General features: G+C 37.0%; 1 protein-coding gene across 6 annotated transcripts in view; it reads left to right on the top strand.

The window, feature by feature from the left end:
- The window catches only part of DGKB (diacylglycerol kinase beta), a 666,176-nt gene that overhangs the window by 92,147 nt on the left and 548,638 nt on the right, over positions 1-25,391 (top strand). For all 6 annotated transcript variants that reach the window (XM_021689586.1, XM_021689590.1, XM_021689588.1 and 3 more), the window contains 2 exons: positions 6,853-7,006; positions 22,157-22,297. In XM_021689586.1, the coding sequence (XP_021545261.1) occupies positions 6,853-7,006; positions 22,157-22,297 (295 nt within the window). The remainder of the gene's footprint in view (positions 1-6,852; positions 7,007-22,156; positions 22,298-25,391) is intronic.

Raw genomic sequence — 25,391 nt, 5'->3', positions numbered from 1 at the left:
TTATGGTTTTAGGAGGCAACTCTTCAGAGTAAATGGCTGCTTCTATGCAGCAGGATTTAGCTATTAAAAGATATTTATTGAACACCTTGGTCAACAAACACTCCTTTCTGCACAACCTGCATCCCTACTAAAGGCTGTCTGAAAACTGGTGTCAAAATTAGCCCTGCCTTTTCTCGGGGTCAGCAGAATGAGTTTCTTCCTTTTCCTTGCTCAGTCTCTGTTCCATATGGAGATGTTTAGTAGGCAAGTAATTTCAGCTGCAGAATAGAAGGAACAGGGAAAGCTGAGGTTAGCCAAAATGGGGGTTGGGGGGAGAAGGGCATGTGTATTTATTGCTCTATGGTGTTCTTGGTCTATCAGTGTTCTGTGAGTGTAGGATTTTCTCTTTACATTTCCTGTTAATAGATGATCCTTGGCCCAAGGCTGAGTTACATTTCATAGTTCCCTGTGCTTCCCTTATCTTTGTACTTGGTACTCTGCACTGTAGATTCTGCTAATGTATATAACCTTTACATTTAGACAACTGAGTTGCTTCATTCCCTTAATAAGAAACCTAGGAATTCATAACCTACATTTGGTAGTGCTGCTGCCTAATGTAATATTTTAAGTGTCTTTATTTATTTATTTATTTATTTTTTTAAGTGTCTTTAACAAGGGTATTGACACTGATATAATTATTAGCAATGATATAAACACCATTTTATTGTAAGTTTTAATTGTCCTCCCAGAACCAAATTCAACCTTTCCCATTAAAGAAAGCATCCAGAAAGTATAACAGAGAAAACATGGTCTTAGGAGTCCAACTGAACTGAGTTCAAATCCCACATCTGCCACATATTAGCAGGCCTTGGACAAGTTACTAGTCTCAGTTTGTTCAGCTATCCAGTGAAAAGGATATTGGCCTTATTGAGTTGTTCAAAGGGTTACATTCTAAAGTGTATATGAAATAATTAGCTCTGTGCCTGATGTATATGTGTTCCATTGATGTTTAAAGGCAGTGGCTGTTTGTCACACTTTAGTGATTTCATACAAAAGTTCTCGAATATACATGAAAAGTAAAAGTGGGAATATCTGAGATACACCACCAACCAATCCTGTCACCTTTATTTTCCAAGCCTCACTTTTCTCAACTATAAAGTGAGAAAATAGAACTCTGATGTCTTTCCAACTCTAAAGTTATTTCCTTCTACCATGAGGTATGAGTGGAGGACATGAGATGTGATTTGTTTCTCCTGCCAAGCCTGGCCACAAGCCAGAATGCTGTCCTGGGACTAGAGTTATTGTGTCCGTTGTATCTGTTCCTCCTCCCACAACTGCTTAAGTGCTAAGGCAGTTAGTTAGCAAGGAATGGAAGTAACATAGTACCCAATATTTCTGCTTCTCTTCCCTCTGACTCCCGACACAAATTCAGTCCTTTTCCTCTTCTAACAAACCTACAACCAGAGCAGTTTTGAAGACAGACCACCAAACTGAATAATAAAACACCTTCTCTAATTCTGTATTAATGACCTCATATTGACTATGTACTAATTATTGTTGAAATATATAGTAACCTTCTTTTTAATATGTGATCTCAGTTAGAATGGAACCATGTAAAAACAGTTTGAGAAGATATTTATTTACTTATGAGCTTAATTAGCTACATCTTATCATAATTAAACACATCAATTTGAATAGCTTCTTACAGGTTTCCTGTAATCACACTGAGGATCCAATCTTGATATTGCCAAAAAATAGACTATCTTGTATCTATGACAACATGTAGAATTTGAGAATGGGCCATCTGCAGTATTGTATCCTAAATTGAAAACTTAGTGATTTGACTGTTTCAAGTGACTAGGTGATACCTGTCGCAGTTAATGCAGTTCTCCCCTAACCTTCTATGATAAACACACAGAAATGTATTTCCTGCTACTCTAGTCTGCCCTCACTCCTGCTCTGCTCTCCTGCCCCCCCTCACTGGCTTTTATAGAAATGCCATATATATATAAAAACAGGAGCGTTTTTATACCTCAGGACATTTGCACTACCTGTTTCGTCTATCTGAGATGTTCTTTCTCCAAATATGTGCAAAGCTACCTCCCTCATTTCCTTTAAATCTGTATTCAAAGCACAGATTCTCATTTCCTGATCATCAGATTTAAAACTACAGGCACCCCCCCAAAAATATATAAACATTTTCCTTCTTTTTTTTGCCCCTACAACACTTAATACTGTCAAACATTGTACATTTAGCCTCTTTATTTTTCTATCTACTTACTCCCTTTGTTAGAAGATAAGCCTCTGGTGGAAGGATTTTCATATGTGCCAGTAGCATCTTTACCCCAACAGGCAGGACAGAGTCTAGTACAAAGTGGATATACCACAAACATTTGCGGAACATGAGAAAATCTCCATCCCGAAACCACCAGAATAAATTAATGATAGAGTGATGACATTTATTTTCATTCACTATGAATCTACTTGGATGAATACTAGTGTTATTTCTTTAGTATTAACAGGGATTTAAGAACAAAGGATCCAGATGGTCAGATATAATAATGAAAGGCATATAGAAATGTGTTTTGAATTTGTGCCAATTTGGCAGCAACATCTGAGCAGCTCCCTCAGTCTGAATTCTTTGCAGATTCTCTATGTTATCTCCCTAAGTAGTCTGTGGCTGCTCCTTAAGAAAAAAAAAAAAATGAAAAAGCAGTTCTCAAAATTTTTAAATATTGTGTGGTGTGTATGTCTCTGAGCTTATAGCCAGTTTGATTTTTGAACACTCATTCACTTAAGTCTAACCCAGCATTTTTCATTAGTTTTTCCATTGATGTGCATATATAAGTGATCACATTCTATTTAAAGGTCACAATGTTCAAAAACCAATTCTAATGCTGCTCCATGACATCAGTAGAAAACAAGATACTTAAATTTGGCGATATTCTACTGAATCATGAAATAAGGAAAACGTAGAGGTGGAGGACAGTATCCACTTACAAAAATGTCTGATATGCTGGACAACATAAAATTTTAAAAGAGATTTGAAAACCTTTTACCAAACAAGAAAAGAAGGAGATGGGTTAGCCAGAAAAGGTGTTGAAGAGTAATTCCTCTATGAATTGGAAACTCTGAAATAGCTAATTTTTGGCTTTAAAGAAGTGTGAGTTTCACAACTTTGTAAGCTGTGTGTAATGACCGAAATGTAAGGGAGGGGAATTTTGCTCCCACCAACACTGTGAAGAAGTTTGAAAGAGAAGTTTACATTGTCAGTAAAACTTAATAGGATGATATCTTCTCATAGAAAACTTCATTCTTATTTTAATAATAGACTTTTATTTTTTAAAGTAAAATATCTGTTTATAAATGTTCATGTTCTAAAAGCAGTGATTAGTCAATGTTGCCTGATACAGAACAATAGTCGCAAAATGTCTAAAACACAAAAACTGCAGGCTTGATTCAGGAAGATGCAGTGAATTTTCTGGTTTTCTGGACTAATAAAGAGGAAGGCAAATTAAGATAATAAAAAATCCATTAAACCTCAAACCAGGACTTCCTTTTATTATTTTATTATTTCATTTATTTTACATGTTGTGTGCCCAAGGGCATGTTAAGTGCTTTGTATTGATTTATTATTACATTTAGATGACAATCCTGAATGGTTGATCTTATATATCATTTTATATGGAAAAAAAAATTAAGGCTTTGAGCTGTCAGAGAATAAAACTAAGCTGCTTTTTGCTTACTGAGCAAGACAGAGCTGCAGCATTTAATTTTAGAATGTTTTCCTGAGAAATGAAAAAGAAGGACCAAGGAATAATGCATTCCTTATTAACAGGGATGCTATGCATTTATTTATTTTTTTCTTTTTGGTTGTTTATTTTTCATCATTAAATTATAGGTGCTAATTTCAAAGAAGTTCTATTTAGGTTATATAATGCTCTATAAAGAGCACACACTTGGGATGTGGCAAATTTTTTCTTTAAAAGAGCAGACCAATTCCTTGCCCCAAATCACTCAGGTGGCAAGTGGAGATACTGGAATATGACACAAAAGTATTTTATTCTCAAGTCTGTTTTATTTTTGTTTGTTGGTTGGTTGTTATTGTTTTCCTTCGTTATCATTTGAAACTCTTGCCTTGAAATAGGTCTGTTGTAAAATATAATCATATCCCAATAGACGATCCAGAGAAAAACTGTCAACAATTCTAGTCCTTTGTTCATATTTTGTTACCAGCTTTCTAAAACAAATAATCACAATAACCAAAAAGGATGAACCATGGAATGACTTGTTAAATGCATATAAAAACATTTGAGGTAATGTGGTTTTGAGACTTATTCTTCAAAAATTGTTTGAAATTTCTAACAGACTAAGAGGTAGTTATTGTTATTCTTACTTATAGATGGAGAAATTAAGGCACAGAGAGATTAATAAATTGCCCACCTTGACACAGCTAGAAAGTGTTGGATCCGAGTGTAGATTCAGGTAGTCTGACTTCAAAACCATATTCTTGTCAGCTGTTATGTTGGCAAACACAATGCTGACCACGAAAGGCTTAGGACTAAGAAGCAAGAGTGAATATAAATAACCATGCTTCTAACCACAATGCCTATGAATATGTTTGTTACACAAAGTTTCCATATATGTGTAGTAAAATTAACTCCTGGTGTCCCAGGAGGCTTCACACATTTGAGGATTGTCTATCGGAGTTGGTTACTAATCCTACTGAGTGTGGATTACTTCTCTCGAGATAGGCCATGCCTAAGGAACCCTAGTAGTAGGAGTAGGTGTTTCTGCTCAAGAAAACGCATTTGGATACCGTGGTCTGGCTTTCGGCCTTATCTGCGTCTTTTGAAACCTCAGTTCCATTCATGGTAGCAAATTGCTTTTCAGAAGTACTTCTGCTACCTGAGGCTATTCTTTATATTTTTATATTATTCATGGTTTTTAATTATGTGGTTCACTCCACTAGTAGAATTTATTATATTTTGTGGTGGTGGTGATTTTTGATATATGGAAGAAAATGAAGTCTTTTTACTGCCGCCAGTGTAAATGTCTGAAATCTAGTTAGCAAGATTGAACTAACTAAAAATGTCAGAATAAGGGGTAGGCAGAGTTTTGCAACCATTAATAAACAAAGTGAAGTTTTTTTTGTTTTTGTTTTGTTTTTGTTTTGGTTTTGGTTTGGTTTTTTATTGGCTTGAGATTCTATTAGGTGCAGAAGCATACATAGTACATATTCTTAATTGGCATATGATCTAATCTACAAAAATGTACTTTCTCTAGTGATATCCCTGTATGTCATATTCCATTTTAGGTTTTTTTTATTTTTTAAATTTTTTTTAAAGATTTTATTTATTTATTTGACAGACAGAGAGATAGCAAGAGCAGGAACACAAACAGGGGGAGTGGGAGAGGGAGAAGCAGGCTTCCTGCCGAGCGGGAAGCCCGATGTGGGACTCGATCCCAGGACCCTGGGATCATGACCTGAGCCGAAGGCAGACGCTTAACGACTGAGCCACCTAGGCGCCCCCCATTTTAGATTTATTCAAAATAATATTATAATAAAATTGGTCATTCTGTACCATCTTACCCCAATTAATTACATGGAACAAATACTTTTTCTATCCAAAATAGCAGTTTAAGGAATTAATTTTATTGTCATCTGCCAGAAGTTTGATCAAAATTAAGAACATCAGTCTGCCAAATTTCATTTTTGTCCTATTTTTAGTTTCATCTCAGTTACACTGAACTGGGTAGAAAAAAAAAATGCCCTACAAGCGCTTCCTTTGAGGCCCATTGACCTTGCACTCTCTTGATCTGGACAGGTATGGCTTTATTCCAGCTTCTTCTCTGTAAGTCTCCTTGTCCTTTCAAATGGCCTCCTGGATGGGACCCAACACAACCCCACTGGCCTCTTCCATAAGGTCCATATCGATTTCCCAGGAAACATTTATGCATCATTGTCCCTGCAGTCATGAGGGTGTTGGCCAAGCCCAGTATAGTACCATTTACTTGACTTTGTCCCAAAGCACCTACACCATTGTCCTCAATTTTCCAGGCAAGAGTCAGATCCTGGTCCACTGTCCTCTGCTCAGAGAAAGCAAGCTCTCCAGGTGGCTTCTGTGAAATTCTCTACTTAACTCGAGGATAGAAGGTGGTTCTCTTCACCATTTCCCCAAGTGGACATGGAGAGTCTCAATGTAGCGATGGTTCTCTTCAAATAAATGTCTGATTTTTTGCTTGTTTGTTTTTTATAGACCTGCAGTGAGTATAAGTGGGCAAGGATCTTGAAATAGGTTTCTTTGAAAGTTTGCATGGGAAGTTTTAGAATTTCACTTTGGAATTTCATATCAATTGATGTTGGTGTTTTGGTGAAACTTTTATGTTAACCCCTTTCTCCAGTTGCCCAGAACAAGATTCACCATTAGAGACAAGGAAAGGAGAAAAGAGAAATTCTTTTATTTCAGAGTATTCATGCTGTGTTCATGTGTGCATTAGCATGTTCACATTAGTTGCCTGATTTAGTTATAATAGTAACTGCAGGATTGGGAATATTACTCCCAATTTACAGAGGAGGAAACTAAGTTTCAAAGAGTAGTTTTTTAAGGGGATACAGATAGTGTGGAGATAGAAATTTCTGACTGGAAAGCTTCTGCCTTTCTTGTTGCCCTGCCACAGGTGAGATTTATATATATCTAAGCACCGCTGTTAGCCTAGGACTGTTCCATGTATTTCTCAAATAGTTACCATCCTTTTGTGGACTTGGGTATAGAAATGTTTGAGGTCATTTCTACTACTGTTGATTCTGAACTTAGAACATAATCTTAACATTGCCTGAGTTTTAAAATAAATGTTTAATTTTTTTTCCAGACAATAGATTTTGAAGGTTTTAAGCTATTTATGAAGACATTCCTAGAGGCAGAGCTTCCCGATGATTTCACAGCACACCTTTTCATGTCATTTAGCAACAAATTTCCTCATTCTAGTCCAATGGTAAAAAGTAAGCCTGCTCTCCTTTCAGGAGGTAAGTCTAATTATATACTTTAAAAATGTATATGTAGTAAAATCCTTGAAGGGAAAATCAGTGTCAAGTTCTCTATAAGAGAAGAGATGATTTGCTTAGGAAATATCTTTCTTTCAGGATTTATACTTTCATACTAAGATTGTGCAAAATATCTAAAGTGTCTCCAATATAGTAATAGCTAAACATTAGAGAAAATATACTTTATCATTATCCATCACTTGTCATTCAAAGTCTTAGAAGTCTATTTTAGGTAATAATTTTAAGAGAAACTTCCATCAGAAATGGAAAAGTGCTCTTTGAAATGACTAGTTAAATATAGGTAACTTTATATGTGAAAATGTAGTCACAAAGCAGTTCTGTGTAGGAAACATAATATTTATATCACTTCTGTAAATTTCTAACATACTTTCATAGAAGAGTTTTGATTTTTCTCTTAGACACTTATTTTTTTAAAATTTAATATCACCATGGAGATGATTGGTTCTGTCATTATGGGTAGCTTTTCAGAGATGTCTAATGAATTAATACCTGTTGCTAATTGTGTCCAGCTCCATCCAGTCAGGAGAACAAAAATCTCACTGTATTACCCTACTGAATGTAAAATAGGTGATTGGTTAAACAGTGTTGGAAGGTTGAAAAACCAAAGAGAAATACTAAGGTAATGCAGAGGTAGAACCACAGGAAGCATGTGCCACTCCTACGTTGGAGTAATCAAAACTCAGAATCTTGGAGGAAGGACTTCTTTGAACTGGGATGTAGCGTTCTGGGGGAAGGTGTTGCCTGGCAGATCTCAGCCTGGGACTTCTGTGGAGGGGATGACTTCCTTCTGGGTTTGGTAGCTCAGAAGCTCAAGACGGGAGTCAGACATCTTAGGAGCATCACCATGGTCTGTGCAGGATTGTGTAGCCAGGCTCACTGTGCCTTTCTCAATGTGGAAATGAGCTGGAGACTAGAGCCTGTTGCTCCTTATTTAGTCTGTTCTTACAGTGTGGAGCTGACCAGTGTTCTGGGCTGAACATTTTAAAATGGGACAATTCCTTACTTTGATCTAGAAATTAAAACTCCCTTGTTCTTCCATTTCATGCTATAAATGGATTGCACATACCATAGACTGAATAAAATAACAAAATTGTCTCTTTCATTTTATACGCAGCAATACTATTCTTGCATATGGAGAAAGAAGGGGGGGCACTTTTTGAGATGTTGTCTGTCTGAGTAATTGTGTCAGACTTGGAGAGAAGAGAGGGAGAGATTCTAATTAATTAGGTAGGTTTGTAAGAAATTAAAATCTCAAACCTTCTTGTCTCCAAATAGCATGTAGTAAGTATTACATATAAGATGCCAAATTTACAAGGAGTAGAAATCAAATCAGGTTCCAAAATGGAAAAAAAGAATTAAAGGGTAACAGCTTGTACTTCATTTGGGACAGCCACATATTCTGCACAGATCTACTTGAAAGGAGTTGCAAGATGGGCTGTGTAGCTCTCATGCAGCAAAAAATAAATCAAACTGGAATTCCTTTTCAAAACTTGGTCTCCACATTTTAAAACATTAGTGCATGGGTCCTTTGTAGGACTGTTTTCAACCCCATATTCTTTCAGACTTACCTTTGATAGTAAAAAATACATGTATTTTTATTTTTAGAACCCTGCTTTGCCATAATCGAAGTTATCTACACAAATATATTTGGGTTGAAAAATCACAAATAAATTTTGAATAGAAAAGAGCTATAATCTGTTTTGTTTACCACCCCTCCACCCCACCCCACCCTGCAGAGAGTTCACTGTATTTCATTACTACAGTACCAACAAGGGTGTGATAATCATTCTTGACTCTGTATCAACTGAACAATGGTTTCTCAATAACAAGCAAAACTAAATTGGGAAAAATGCTATTCTTATTAGTGAACAGTATTCAAGTATTGGAGATATGGCAAATGTAAAACATTTAGTTTTTATAGAACAAAAAATTTAAATAGTTAGAAAGAGGCATAAAAGTTGTGTGTGTGTGTAGTTGGTTTTTGTTGGAACTTGTAGTAGCTACTGATCCATCTGGTATTTTGTATAGTGAATGATTTTTTGGGGGAATATTTTGTTGCAGTATAAGTGCCTCTTATCACCTACTTAAAATGTAAGATGATTCTTTCTACTGTTCCCAAGTCGGACTTTTAATTTTTGAAGATATCCCCTAATGCTTTATCTTTCCGGCTTTCTCATAACCTCTTCTGCTTCATTGTGAATGTCAGGTCCCTAATGCCTCATATGTTTGCCAGCCCAGTGACTAACTTCTGATTTTACCTTCATCCCCAGAATCTATCACCTGAACTATTCTCTTTACAGAATGGTTCAATCATTTGGAACCTTTGTTTTTTGGCAAGTGGCTCATATACCCTTGACCATGAATCAATATTATGAGTTCATATTTCAGTCCCTGCAACTTGAATACTGAGAATAACCAAAGAGAAATTTCATAAATATGCAGATTGTTGCCTCTACAAATTCTTAACATCCAATTTTAACATGGCCTTAACACCACTTAAGCTTTTTTAAAAAAATCTACCATAAAAAGTATTTATTCTTTTTTTTTTTAAAATTATTTATTTATTTATTTATTTGAGACCGAGAGAATGAGAGACAGAGACCATGAGAGGGAGGAGGGTCAGAGGGAGAAGCAGACTCCCTGCCTAGCAGGGAGCCCGATGCGGGACTCGATCCCGGGACTCCAGGATCATGACCTGAGCCGAAGGCAGTCGCCCAACCAACTGAGCCACCCAGGCGCCCCAAAAAGTATTTATTCTTGATACTGTGTCCTAGCTCAGTTAGGCTAAAATTTTCAAACTTCCTTTAGTTTATTCAAATCTTTCCCCTCATTCTCAATAGGTTATTTTTCATATCATACAAAAAATAGACACTAACATAAAATGTCTCAGTTATTCCCCATAAACCCAGACATGTTTCTTCAGCTCACAGAGAATATGTATTAACTATATTCCAGATGGAACTCTTCATTGGATGTCCCATAAGGAATCGAACTAAATGTGTTTGGAAGTCAAGTAATTCTATTCTGCCCACACCTGCTTCTTTCTATCTTGTCTCTTGGTGAATGGAACCCAAGTATCTATCACTTTTCCAATCCTAAAATCTTGGACTCTTCCACCCTGCACCGCCTCATGCCTCATGTTTAGTTAATCACAAAATGCTCTCTATTGCTCATTATAACTTCTCAAACATTCTGCCAGTGTCGGTATGATCCATCATTGCTTGTGTTAGAGACTAGCCATTAGCATGGCTCCCAGCTGGGCCCCGACTTCCCATCTCCATGATGTGCTTTCTAACACTGAAGCCTGATTAGATTCCTCTTGGGTTTCCAAGTTTCAGGCCTTCCCTATCACCTTATGGAAATTTTTAAAAATTTTTTATTTTTCATCTAAACTTAAATCCTTGATATTTAAAATAGATTCAAGCAGCGTTGCTTTGGTGAAGGGAGGGGGTGCAGGAGAGATGTAAGTACAGGAAGTCCCAGCCACTGGCCTTCCCACACCTTTTGAGACTCCTCCTGCTCCCCCCATGAAGGTGGCTTTAATGCCACTCCAAGGCCTGGGCATTGCAGTTAAGAAAATGATAAAATCTGAGTTTCATAGTAGTGAGCACAGTGCCAAATAGCTTGTCGATCTGCCTACAGTCCCAATTCTCTCTGTCTCTTGACCCATGCAGCCCAGACCCTTTACATACCGAAGTGTTTGCTGTGACTTAAGTCTGCTGTGGTCCCTTATCTCACAACAAAACCCAACTCCTTCAAGTCTCAGCGAATGTGTCACTCTAATTGAATAGCACCTGCTGGGATGGGACACCTGGAGTGTGTCACGGGGAAGCAACACTGGCAGCATGTAAAAGTCACACCTTCTTCTTGTGCAAGAGCTGGTGTGTCCCTCTCCTCCCCAACTCCCACCTAGACCGGCTCTGCAGGCAGCTCTGGGAATGAACCACCTTCGGCTCAGTGATCACTGGTCTTGTATAAGGTAGCAGTTAACGGTACTTATTAGTAACTTCTACTTTCTCTAAGAATGTAGTAATTAAAAGAGAATGGAATTGATTTGTTAACTGGTTCAGACACTTATACTTTATATTTATGTTTGGCTCCACAATGTCTAAAATGTTGACTCTATAACAGTAAATGTCTGTTATTAGCTATAGGTTAGAGCAAGTGTTTTTTGTTGTTATTATTAGTTTTATAGGGCAGAAAAAAAAAGAAGATTTCCTAGCACCCTTTATATCAGGTCATGTAGTGACTTGGCCAGTTGTAATTCTTAATTATTTATTTTATTAATTCATCAATTCATGCATTCCACCATTCTTTTTTTTTTTCCAGAGGCGTGGGGGAGGAGCAGAGGGAGAGGGAGAGAGAGAGACGTGGGGCTCAATCTCACAACCCTGAGATCATGACCTGAGCCGAAATCAAGAGTCAGACATTTAACTGACTGATCCACCCAGGTGCCCCTCCACCATTCTTTTTTTAAAAACAACTTATGTGCCAGAAATTGCACCAGAGAGCTGAGGATCCTTTAGAGCCACACGGAGAAAGATAGTCAATTAGGTGATCAGTTATATTACAATAAAATAAAAGTTGTCATCTATTTATCAAGATTATCTGAGATTTTAATCATAAATTGAAATTATCTAGTTTAAGTAGAGGTAGGGACAGGTACTTGTAGGAGAGCATGGAAGGGAGTTTCAAGAAGAGAAAACATGTACATTTCTACTCCAGTTAAAAAAATAAATGCGCCGTGAAAGTATAGTGTGTGAACTATAAGAAACTCAGTATTATTTCATTCATAAATATTTATTTATTTTTAAATTTTTAAATAAATTTTAAATCCAGCATAGTTTACGTACAGTGTTATATTAGTTTCAGGTGTACAATATAGTGATTCAACAATTCTGTGTATTACTCAGTGCTCATCATGACAAGTGCACTCCTTAATCTCCACCTATTTCACCCATCCCCCCACCCACCTCCCCTCTGGTAACCATCAGTTTGTTCTCTATAGTTAAGAGTTTGTCTCTTGGTTTGTCTCTCTCTCTTTTTCCCTTTGCTCATTTATTTTGTTTCTTAAATTCTACATATGAGTGAAATCATATGGTATTTGTCTTTCTCTGACTGACTTATTTCACTTAGCATTATACTCTCTAGCTCCATCTATGTTGTTGCAGTTGGCAAGATTTCATTCTTTCTTATGGCTGAGTAGTATTTTATATCATTCACAAATATTTATTGATCACTTACAATGTGCCCAACCACACACACTATTCATATTTCAGTGAGCAAAATGAAACTACTTCCCTTCCTCTATAGTCAATTACATTTTAGTAAATAAGTAAGAATATGCATAGCATGTCAGAAGGTAACGTAAGGAGTGCTATTAGCAAACATCGGTTAGATAGAAAGTACAGGTCGAAATTGAGGATGACTGGGAGCCCCGAATTTCTCATGAATGACTGAAACTGGGCTACGAATAACAAGGAGACCATTTTTTAAAAAAAGATTTTATTTTGATTTATTTGAGAAAGAGAGAGAGAGAGCACAAGTGGTGGGGAGGGGCAGGGGAGAAGGAGAAGCAGACTCCCCACTGAGCAGGGAGCCCAACATGGGGCACCTGGGGCATCCCAGAACCCTGAGATCATGATCTGAGCCGAAGGCAGACAGGTAACTGACTGAGCCACCCAGGCTCCCCGAAGATCATTTTTGATGGTCCCAGATTAGATGGTAGTTATGACCTTGGAAGTACCAGCATGGCTGGAGGAAGGGTTGGGGGAGTGGTCCCGGCAGGAGCAGAGTCCTGTGGCCTTAGGAGTTAGAGGAAGGTAGGCTTGCTGAGTACCGAGAGATCTGGGTGTATGCCTTGAATCCTTGGGCCGGGGCCGATGAAGTGACTGGAAGAGAGCAGCTGGAGAAGAGGCCAAGGAGGGAGCCAAGGCCCCGTGGTGAAACTGGGGAGCTGTTACACAGTTTGAAGCCAGTGGAGTGGAAGCTATCATGAAGGAACATGAGGCTTGGAGGTACAAAAGAGTCAAGATATTTAAGACTGAGAATAGTAACAGCCACCTCTGAAAGAGTTAAAGTCCTTTGTTTTGGGGCCCTTTCATTGCCCATCCGATATGGCAATAGCTAATTGATCTATGCTATTAAAGCCTCAGTATCATCAGTGAATGTGATTATTTTTATGTTTTCAGTACAACCAGAGAGTCACACCACAGGTAATATTTTTAGGCAGAAAAGGAGAAAGAATTTATTTTTCTCTATAAGGAAGTTAATCAAATTAAGGACAGAAAATTGTATAATGAAAATGAGGTATTTGAACCCTTGGGAAAATGTTGTTTTGCCAAATGACCTTCCTGGATGTTCTTGCCAAAAGACACACTTCATTAATTGTGCTGAGAAGAAATTATTACTCTTTTTTTTTTTTAGAAATTATTACTCTTATCAGTACTGTCTTGAGGATATTAAAAATATGTGTGTGTGTGTGTGCGTGTGCATGCATATTTTCACTATAGGTATAGCTTTATAGATCTTTTGTGTCTAATAAACTACTAAAGTTTCCACAATACAAAAAAGGGCAGACAAGGTCCCAAAAAACACAAACTGATCAGAGTTCAAGGCTTGTGTGACTATGAGATAGAGAGCTTGTTGGCACATAGTAGGCATTTAAGATACATTTGTGCATTTGTTAATTAGTTTCGTACTAGACTTACATACCTACATACAAGTGTTCTAGAAATAAAGAGAATTCCTATCCATTGACCAATAGGCATTTATCTACATCAACCATTACATTTCTTATGCTTTTATGGCACCAAATTCACTTTTCTAATTATTATTGTAGTAGTAGTAATCCACAAATTATTTTACTCCAATAAATCTTTTATCCTGAAACTCTGAAAACTCTTCACTGAAACCATAGAAAAATCCTCACTTCAAGGCCCTATTCATGATAAAATTACTGTCAGTAAAGGAAAAGTTCCCCCAAACCTCCCCTTTAATTATTAAATGGGTTTGAATATATTGGACTTTATTATATAGGTTTCTTTATTCTTCTATCTGAATATTCTAAGTAAAATGCTGGTCTTCAAATTTGCCATCTTTACCATTAGATTTATTTACCCACTATAAAGGGATTTTTGTATTTTCAGTTACATGTTAATGATTACATATTAAATGATAGTATTATCTTAAGATTGTTGCACTGTCATGTTCATGAATATTGTTTATAGTTTTTTATTCTAATAAAAGCAAATATGATATTTAGTACTTTTCAGAGTCCAAAATCAGTCATAACTTTTTTCTTTTCTTTTCTTTTCTTTTTGAGAAGGGGAGAGGGGAAGGGGCAGAGGCAGAGGGAGAGGGAGAGAGAATCTTAAGCAGGCTCCATCCCCAGTGCAGAGCCTGACACAGGACTGGATCTCACGACTTGTGAGATCATGACCTGAGCGGAAATCAAGAGTTGGACGCTTAACCGACTGAGCCATGCAGGCGCCCCCAAATCAGTCATAACTCTATTTAACTTGTGATATGCCCTAAAATACCTAGTAATGCTAGGAAAAAATGCAATGGTACTAAACATTGGCTTTGATCCATTAGAATGAAAGCCCTATAAAAATGGGATTCTTTTTTTATCTGCTGTGTTCAGTGCTTTATCCTAGAATTTGGTTTTACACAGCTAATATTAAAGGTTCTTAGTATCTATTTGGGTTTATATTTATAAAGGCATGCTTGTTATATACCTATTAGAAAATGCAGATAAGCAAAAAGAAAAAGTATCCATAATCCAATTCCCTATAACAAAATGCTGGTAAAGATTTGGTAAATATGAATATACACATGATTATTTTTACATGGGCAAACATATCTGTGTGTGTGTGTGTGTGTGTGCATCCACAAATGTGTTTTATTATAGATGGCCCAAGGAATGGTCTGAGTGGAAGATGAACATTTAGAGCTCTCAGCTATGACTAGGATTTCTAATTTCATTCCAAAAGTTTATGAAATAATCAATGTACATACTCTTAAGAGTCTTGAAAACCAGACTCCAAAGACAAAAGGTCATTTACTGAGAGGCAGGAGACAAATTTCTCTGATTTAGTTTTTTCTCTAGCCCCACAGAATTATACTTCACATAAAATCTCCATTCAGACTCTTTTGAATTGTGGCTACCCTCCTTGTCTTTGCCTCTGTTCGGGCAAATGTAAAATGGAGATAATAAGTGCGTGCATGGTACTGGGTGCTGGGGGACTCAAAAACATAATGTGTTAGGTACATTGTAAGTGTTCAGTGCATGTCAGCCACTAGCATTTTTCATTAAACAGATTATTTTCCAGCATTTTAGTTTGCAGACATAGGGAAAGATCAAATTCAATATAGTTTCCCCTCCCCAAATGTCATTCATTCTGAAAGAGTACAGTCAAAATTATGGAGTATTATTGGGATTTCTTTTGGTTTGTTTTGATTTTTTGTCTTATTAAGATAGAATTGACCTACATCATTGTATAAGTTTAAGGTGAACAGCATACTGGTTTGACTTACATATATTGGGAAATGATTGCCAAAATAAGTTTAGGTACTATCCATAATCTTATACAGATACAATAAAAAGCAAAAGCAAAACCAAAAACAGTTTTTTTCCTTATAATGAGAATTCTTAGGATCTACTCTCTTAACAACTAGTGTATACAATTACATCATAGAGTAGTGTTAATTATAGTCATCACGTTGTAGCGTACATCCCATTTTGACCATGTTCCTGCAATTTCCCTCTCTACACATCATCTCCATGACTTATACTTTTTTTAATTTATTTTTTTATTTTTTAAAGATTTTATTTATTTAAGAGAGAGTGAGAGAGAGAGAGAGAGAGAGAGAGAGGGAGCTGGGGGAGGGGCAAAAGGAGAGGGAGAAACAGACTACCTGTGGAGCAGGGAGCCTGATGTGGGGCTCAATCCCAGGACCCTGGGATCATGACCTGAGCCAAAGGCAGACGCTTAACCAACTGAGTCACCCAGGCGCCCAGACTTTTTTTTTTTTTTTGATTGAAGTATAGTTGACCTACAACATTAGATTAGTTTCAGGTATACAACAAAGTGATTCAACAAGTTTATAGGTTATGCTATCTATGCTTACCCACAAGTGTGGCTGCCGTCTGTGACCATATAGTGCTATTACAATAACTTTGACTGTATTCCCTCTGCTGTACCCTTTATTCCTGTGACTTAATCATTGCATAACTGGAAGCCTGTATCTCTCACTCCTTTTCACCTATTTTGCCACTATCTCCCCAGCCCCCTTCCTTCTGGAAACCATAAGTTTCTTCTGTAATGGGTCTGCTTCTGCTTTTTCATTTGTTTTACCTCTCAGATTACACATATGAATGAAATCATATAGTATTTGTGTTTCTCTGACTGACTTATTTCACTTAGCATAATACTCTTCAGGTCCATCCATGTTGTCACAAATGACAAGATCTCAACCTTTTTGGTGACTGTATAATATTCCACAGTATGTATAAGCCACAGCTTCTTTATCTATTCATCTGTGGATGGACACTTGGGGTCCTTCCATGTCTTGGCTATTGTAAATAATGCTGCAGTACCCATAAGGATGCATATATCTTTTCAAGTGAGTGTTTTTATTTTCTTTGGGTAAATATCTATTGGTGGTATTGGGATTTCTTTTTAATGTGACAAAAATTAAAGATGTTATCCTGACTTTTTTTTATATGTGGTAGTTTTATTCTCATACGTAGGCATAGTCAAGAAACGGAGTAATTCAACCAACTTTCACTTTTCTACCTGTAGATGGTATGTCACCAACACTGTCTAATATGGTAGCCATTAACCCGATGTACCTCTTCAATTTAAATTTAAATTAGTTAGCAAGTAAATAAGATGAAAGTTCAATTCCTCAGTCGCACCAGTCTTATTTCATGGGCTTAACAGCCATATATGGTTAATATTACCATATTGGACAGTACATATATAGCATATTTCTATCTTTGCTAGACATAATTGATGTAGACAGATCTTGATTATACCACTTTAAAAGACCCTAAAGTTTGGAATTAGATATCCTGTCTTCAACTCTTGACTCCCCAGATTGCTACATGATGATCAGAGGTTTACTTTACTCTCTGATTTTCCACCCTCTAGTGTCTAAGATAGAATTGTAGGGTCAAATCAGACCACTCTGTTTAAATGTTGTTGGCACACAGCCAGGGATGTTATTGTTACTACTCCTTCGTGGAAGTTGCTCTCCTTCTAGAACATCACCCCCAAAGACCTGTGCTTCAAGCTCTGTTCCTTATGATTACTTGTTTGGGGTTTTTGCCAATGTCCAAACAGATTTCTTACAGAAAATTCGCTGGCACCAGTCTCCTGTCAGGGAAGGTATCCCACTGGCTGTCCTCACTTTGTATATTTTACTTCCCTTGTTGATTTGTAACCCTGTCTATCTCATTTTGCTGCCAGTTTGGACAAGCATAAAAAAAAATCATAATACTGTGCTAAGGCAAGCATAGTTGGAAGGTTAACTCTGAAAATCATGAAATGTCTGACAATACCAAACAATTGTTTTTAATCTTGATTGTCTGTGCTACTCATTGTGACTATTAATATGGATATTGGATATTGGAAATATGATTATACTATGACAAATTGTTTCTAAGCCTGATAAATTTCTGAAAAGTGAACCATTATGGAAAAAATGGAAAAGCCAAATTGCCAGAGTGTTGTTTTTCTCTTGCCATATAAGTTTAGAAATGTAATTTATGTTATTAGTTTTGAATATTCCATTGTGATAGATGAAGGGAAACAATGGATACAACAATACCCTTTTCATTATCTGGGCTACGTGTGTTTGACGATAAAACAAACTGGAACAGAGGCAATAATTGAACATGTACCCAAAATGTATTTGCTAATAATTGCACCTTGAAGCTAGAATTAAAAGTATCTATTGAAATGAAACTTTTTAGGTTTTTGTGTCAAGAAATGGAGAGTCTAGATTGAAGTACAATGAAAATCATGTGCTTGAAGAATGTGGTAATAGTAGGCAATGCTCAACTTGACTAATGCTAACTATTTTGGTAGTTAAAACTTTGAAGAATGTTTATATGTAAGAAGGTATACAAACGTACACACTAAAATCTTCATAAAACAGAAAAATGTTTTCAAAGTACAAGGTAATTTTTCCTAATGAAAGTAATACACTCTTTTCTTTAAAAAAGATTTTATTTGGGCGCCTGGGTGGCTCAGGAGGTTAAGCGACTGCCTTCGGCTCAGGTCATGATCCTGGAGTCCCTGGATCGAGTCCCGCATCAGGCTCCCTGCTCGGCAGGGAGTCTGCTTCTCCCTCTGACCCTCCCCCCTGTCATGTGCTCTCTCTCAAATAAATAAATAAAATCTTAAAAAAAAAAGATTTTATTTATTCATTTGAGACACAGAGATACAGAGAGAGAGAGAGAGAGCATGAGCAGGGGGAGAGGCAGAGGGAGAGGGAGAAGCAGGCTTCCTGCTGAGCCAGGAGCCCGATGTGGGGCTTGATCCCAGGACCCTGGGATCATGACCCGAGCTGAAGGCAGACGCTTAACCATCTGAGCCACCCAGGCACACCGAAACTAATACACTCTTTATTACAATGCTTAGTTTTTCACTTTATTTTGTGCTTTCTTGTTCACTGCAGTATACATGTATAGATATATATTGGTGTGTGGACATAAATGGGGTGTGTGTGTGTGTGTGTGTGTGTGTATACTTGCTTCACTTTTGTGAGGAAATATTCAAAGAAGCATAGCCTTTGGCAAGTCAGTGAGCCTACAAATTGGGTGTGAATCACGTTTTCTTTAAAGCTAAATGTTGACCACTTGAGGCAAAAGTTTTGCCTAGCTTTGCGTTCGGTTCCAACTCTGAAGAGTTTCGCCAAAGATGGGATGGATTAAAATGGCCTTCCTTAATGGAACATAGAATTTTGAGCCTCTTCATCAGAGGCCACTGCTGCTAAAGAGGAATGTAAGGTTCCATTTACCATCTCTTTGAAAAGCTGTATTCAGGAAATGGGGCTTTCAACCTCTTGTTTGCCACTTGTGTTGTTTCCTGTGTTCCGCATAAACCTTAGTACAGTCTGCTGGAAAGAAAAAGAATTTTTTAGGGCAGTGAAGGAGACAAGTAGAGGAAAAGACCTCCAGTCAGACTTAAGGAAAGGAAAAAATATATATTAATGGTAGAGTAGGGTGGAAAAAGTCTCTATGAAGACAGATTGAGACCCCAGGGACTGCTTTCAGAAAATTAAATGAAAATATGAAGAAACATTTTCACCACAGAAGGGAAAGTGAGATGATTTTGGGGATGAGAATAGGAACAGAAACAAGCCTGTGAGACTTTTCCTCAGTTCAACACCTCAAAATTTAGTCAAGTCCTGCTCTCCGAAGTTTTTTGTTATGAAGTAATTGAGAAAAAGGCCTTTGACGCACCCTAAAAATCATTGTAAAAACTGTATGCTTTATCACTCCCTAAGGAACCAAAACAAAAACTTTGTCTGGATTTGAGGAAGAGTTGATTAGTTCTTCAATGTGTGTTGCCATATAAGCCCATATTTTTTTAAAAAAATAAACTAAATTCTTTTAAATATAAAACTGTGACATGAATATGATACAGCTTTTAGTTTATAACATTTCATGAACAGGAAATGAAAAATATTTACGCATTTTGTCAAAAATCATTTCAGTATAATATGTTTTTTCAAAAAGGTGGGGCTAGATATAAATTATATTTGTATGCTTCTGTTCAATATGTATATTACTTACAAGAAAGGCAAACAAAATTATATGGTCCTCACATTCTCCAGATTTTTTATATTCAGTATTATGAAAGCTGATAAAGAAATAGCATGCACTTCAGTTTTATACAAACAAATGATCATGAAGTGTTCTGAATCAGTGAAAATATATAATGTGGTTGGCATTCTTTCAAATGAAGGTCATAGCATGTTATTTTCCTTCTTTCTTGTTTTGTTCTTAGGTTTTGTATAAGAGTTAAATCAAGCTGATTAAATCATTTCAGTACCATAAGGGGGAGGGAAGCAGAGAAGAGAGGATTAGCTCATCAGGCAGGATGGGTTAGGTCATAGTTTATCCGAACATAACTCAAGTGCTGTGTTTTCCAAGTCTGGAAGTTACGGTCATGTCAAAGGTCAGTGCCAAAATGTTTTTTATCGTAAGTTGGAACTGCTTATTCCTGCAGCTGGCCAAGCTTTAGTTGGTTAGGTAGAATTAGTCAGGTATGTATATTTTTGAAAACTCAGGATTGTCTTCAATTCTCTGCCTTCTTTTGTTTTTTAAAATAACTACATTAGTTTGTATTAGACATACAGTGACATTTTTGTTAAGAAAAATCAATTTCTAATTATATCTTTTTTGATAGCTATAAACAAATAGAATTAATGTGAAGCATAGAGCTGTGTTTGAAATAAGTATGACTTTGGTAAAAACAAAAAACTGAAAGAAAGATGTAAAGCAGTGTTTTTCAAAATGTGGGTTGTGACCCATTAATGGTTGGTAAATTCAATTTAGAGGGTCTTTGACGGAATTTTAAGAATGAAATAGAAGAAAAGAGAAGAGATTAACATGGAAAAGAAAACTTGGGGCAGTTACAGAACCTACTAATGTTGAGAGACAGAAAGGGGAGGGCGAGAGAGGAAGGGAGAATAAAAGGCTTCTGCTGGATTCACATGTAAATTGTTTTTCTTACTTTTTCTTACCCTTGGCCTTGAACAAAAATAGTCTGTCATCCATTAGTGCAGAATAAAGAGGGTGGATTTGCCAGCTGTGGACCTCTAAGCCTGTAAAATGGGAATATTGCAATCTACCTCGCAGAGTTAACATGGGAATTAAGTGAGGCGATCCGTGTTAAAGCCTCCAGGACGGTTCCTGCCACATATTCAACACTCAATAAATAGTAGCTTTTATTCGTAGTAACACTGTGAATGATGAAAGTAATTTCATAATCCATTAAATGATATGCTGGCCATCTTGAGACGGCTGGAGGAGATGCCAGGTACTCCATCAAAGTTACTTATCCAAGAAAATGGACAAGAGCACCGGATGTGGTTACCAGCTCTGGACTGATAGGCTTGTAGAACTGTGTTTGGTTGGGATTATTCCCTCCATTCTAGTAACTCCCATTTGATTAGGAATCTAGCAAGCATTCAGCCCATTAGCCATTTCACCTCTTGTTTGCCAAATGAATCTTAAAGGATAATTGGGGTTTGCCTTCAGGTCTTGTCAGGTACACACGATCTGGTTTCACATGCATCTCTGTTAGATGGAATTAACCATTTATTATAAAGGAGTTTCAGTTCAATCATTATCGGCTAAATAATCTGCTGTCATCAGCTATTGCAAACAGGCATTCCAGTTTTCTACCCTTGTCTTGGAATAAGCACAGTGAATGGGTTTCAGAAATAAAGTTATGAACCATATTAAAACTAAAGTATAGTCATATGTTCTTTCCTCTCTAATCAAATGTCTGTGGTATTCAAGCAGATTGTTGTTTATGTTCCCTTTCTTACTCATGGGCCGATTTCTTGATGGGAAAAAGGATGTTTTATTCATTGCCCATAAATATTTGACATAAATACGTGTTTTTCTGAATGAATGATTCCTGATTATCAACATATAAATCATTCTGTGACAGACTCAAGTCTCTTCTTCAGTGTTTCGTGAAAGACCAATTTTTAGTATCTTCTTAGCTGATTTGTCGTTGCCACTTCCTAAAGCAGAGAAAGGTGGAAGAGGAAAGTAGTTTTTCATGTGTTCAAATCTGTCCACCAGCTGACCCTGGACAAGAGGATTCTGACCCCAACGTGCTCTTACAGGCAGGAGGAGCAATCTCCATGTCCCTGAATACCAAAAAACTCTGAATTATTTATAGTAATCATAGAATATGTCTGACTCGGCTATCCTAGAGTTCCAGAGAATTTGGCTATTTTTTACCTAAAAATATATAGTTCTCTAAAAGGTCTGTGCATTATCTATTTTCTTAGTTGTCTTTTTCTTTGAAAGCACTGTATGGATATCTTTAAGAATATAAAGGCAATTTTTTTTTCCAGGTCTGAAAATGAATAAAGGTGCCATCACCCCTCCCCGTACTTCTCCTGCAAATACGTGTTCCCCAGAAGTAATCCATCTGAAGGACATTGTCTGTTATCTGTCTCTCCTTGAAAGAGGAAGACCGGAGGATAAACTCGAATGTATGTGTTTCTTTATTTAGTTTACTTATCACGGCAGGGGGTAGGGAAGGCACTAGATAGTGATGAATTTAAAACTGTATCTACTGTGGTTGTCTGAGTTTTCATTAAATGAAGTGACTTTGGTTAATAAATAAAAATTCCTTCAATTGGGAATCAGACAAAGGATATTATGAATCTATCAATTTCAGGTTTTCATCAGGTTCCATTTATTAGGGAGTATTTCTTGAGTGTGTTGGTCTGTCAAATGACTTTTTCTTGACTGTCCTCAGTTTGGTAACACGATGATATTGGAAAGTGTCATTTGAGTTGTTTTGAAAAACCTTTATTTCTAGTATTTGAAGAGATCTTCCCCTTAGTCAACAAGGGGGTTCACTGTACACAGACAACCTGAGTCTCTGTTGGCCATTTTCCTTGAAAACTTCAGCACTGATACTTTCTTTGCCAGGGATAAATGATTTCTCACATGTCACACGTGAAAGTTTATGTATAGGAGTTGACTCTGGATATTATAAATAAACAGTAGCTCTGTTTTTTTTTTTTCTCTTCTACAATAGAGCAGGTATTTCAGATAGATAATTTCCATCTAGTTGAAAGGAAATAAATTGCTGTCTTTAATAAACTTATAGTGTCTGAGCTCTCTCTGGTGGCAAACTGTACTCATTGCAATGCAGGAAAGTATTTTTCAAGTATTTACTCTAAGCCTGAATATTTGATAACATAGTCTGTCTCCAAAGCCCCTGCTAAACATAGAGCTGCTGGCTTGTTCAGTAATTTGATTAACTTGATTGTATTGGATGGCATTAAAATGAATTAAAAATTCTTGCTACTGAAACAAGAGTGAAGATAATAAATCCTAAATTTGTTATTTTCAAGTGAATATAGAACACTGTGAGGTCTCAGAATTATGATTGGAAAGCATGTTTAGTTAAATGTAATAGTAACATGTTGATAATATTTCTCTTACTAACAAAGAATTTACTATAGTATGACTAAGTCATACCTGTGTAAGTTATGAATAAACCATATTAACATCATTTTTAAAATACGTATTTATTGGGTGCCTGGGTGGCTCTGTCGTTAAGCATCTGCCTTCGGCTCAGGTCACGGTCCCAGGGTCCTGGGTTCGAGCCCCGCATCGGGCTCCCTGCTCTGTGGGAAGCCTGCTTCTCCTTTTCCACTCCCCCTGCTTGTGTTCCCTCTCTCGCTGTGTCTTTCTCTGTCAAATAAATAAATGAAATCTTTAAAAAATAAATAAATAAAATAAAATAAAATACATATTTATTATTCCTAAATGTCAAATATTTGCATATCAAGATTTATTTGTATTCCTAAGAACATACAGAGATCTCTCTCATTCCAAAAAAATATTAATGTTCAGAGAATTTCTATTGAAGCGATGGCCAGGAGAAAGTTTGCTCAGGTGTTATCAGGTCCGTGTTTGGGATGATTTTAAAAATACAAAGGCACAGAATTTTTTCCATGTCTGAGAAGAAACGAAGGCACCATCACTCCTGTTCAACATGCTCTTTGTGTCGCACTTTAATTATTTTTATGTCAACTGGAACCACGCATCAGGGTGGTTTTATTTTTAAGGTAGAATTCCTGAGAGGCATGCTTTTAAATTTTCAATGTGAGTTTATGAATCAACAGTCTTTGTCCACAACTACAGGCGAAATGTCACTTAAAAATACTTGATGAATCAGGTCAACCCCGATGTGCCACTGACCATTCTTCATTGTTTTTAAACCCCTTCCCTCTGCGCTGTCTTTGAATTTTCCAACTCTTTTTATTTTTTTTTTAAGATTTTTATTTATTTGAGAGAGAGAGAGAAAGCACGAGCGGGGGGGGGGGGGGGGGCGGGAAGGGAGAAGCAGACTCCCGGCCGAGCAGGGAGCTCGATGTGGGGCTCGATCCCAGGACCCCGAGATCATGACCTGAGCCGAAGGCAGATGCTTAATGAACTGAGCTGCCCAGGCACTCCTGAATTTTCCAGCTCTTTTTCAAGCCTACATCAGATCCAGGCGTGTTTGCCTTTTTCCTTAACTGTTGCTTCAGACTCTTGTCATGGGTAGAATTTTTGGGGCCTGACACCATCACTGTGATTTTCACCAGACTCTTCAAAGTACATGAATGTCAGCTTCAGAACACATGAAGTTATGCCTCTGATCCTGCTCTGCTCTATTTCTCATCTCCGCTGTCCTCCAATATGGAGGAACTTAACCTGGTCCTTAATTATTGGGAGCTCGTTTTTTGTCTGTTTCTTAAATGCCGGTGCCCAGCCCCTTCCCACATCAGTTAATTCAGAATCCATTCCTCTCACCCACTCTCCTGTCAATGGACTAGACCTTGTTCCTCGTCTACCATCAAACATTTCATGTATCCTTCTATGGTCATGGATTTTTAAATTTTTAAACTTGAAATTTATTTTCAGTAATACTTGAAAGAAATTGAGTATTTGTGGTTAATTTAATATATACTTATTTCCAAAAGGGTGGCAACTTATTAAACACAATATCAACTAGAAGAAAGAAAAAAAAATGGAAAAGGTAATTAAAATTAACATAGAAATAAATATGAGCAAGTGCCTAATACAATTAACTTTGGCTGTTGAACACTGAATTTGGATCTTAATTTCTAGGTAGCTAAACAGAAAGGAATACATGCACACTGGCTTAGACCAGAAGTTCTTAAACTTTATCACATATAAGATCACCTGCAGGGCTTATGAACACACAGCTTGTTCTGGGCCCCAAATGCAGTACAGGCAATTCATCAGGCCTGGAGGGGGCCCTTAGAATTTTCATTTATAACAGGTTTCCAGGTGATGCTGAAATTTCAGCTCTAGAGACCACATTTTGAAGAGCCCTGATTTATGTAGTTCCTCTGATCCATGAAAAGAGACACACACACAATTTCTCTAAAAGGAGGATTGTTTCTCGTAATTACTGAATGGCGGCAGTATTTGGTAGGTTCTTTGACCTGGGTTATTAGATAAAATAATGGCATTGTTGGAAATGTTTATAAAAAGAGTACTTTTTCCCCCAAAAATAATGTTTTATAAATCTATTCATCACTTAACTATCACCTCTCATCT

Source organism: Neomonachus schauinslandi, chromosome 12 (genome assembly GCF_002201575.2).
Source record: "Neomonachus schauinslandi chromosome 12, ASM220157v2, whole genome shotgun sequence".
Lineage (NCBI taxonomy): Eukaryota > Metazoa > Chordata > Mammalia > Carnivora > Phocidae > Neomonachus > Neomonachus schauinslandi.
Note: the sequence above shows the minus strand (reverse complement) of the source record. Positions and strands in the feature narration are given on the sequence as shown.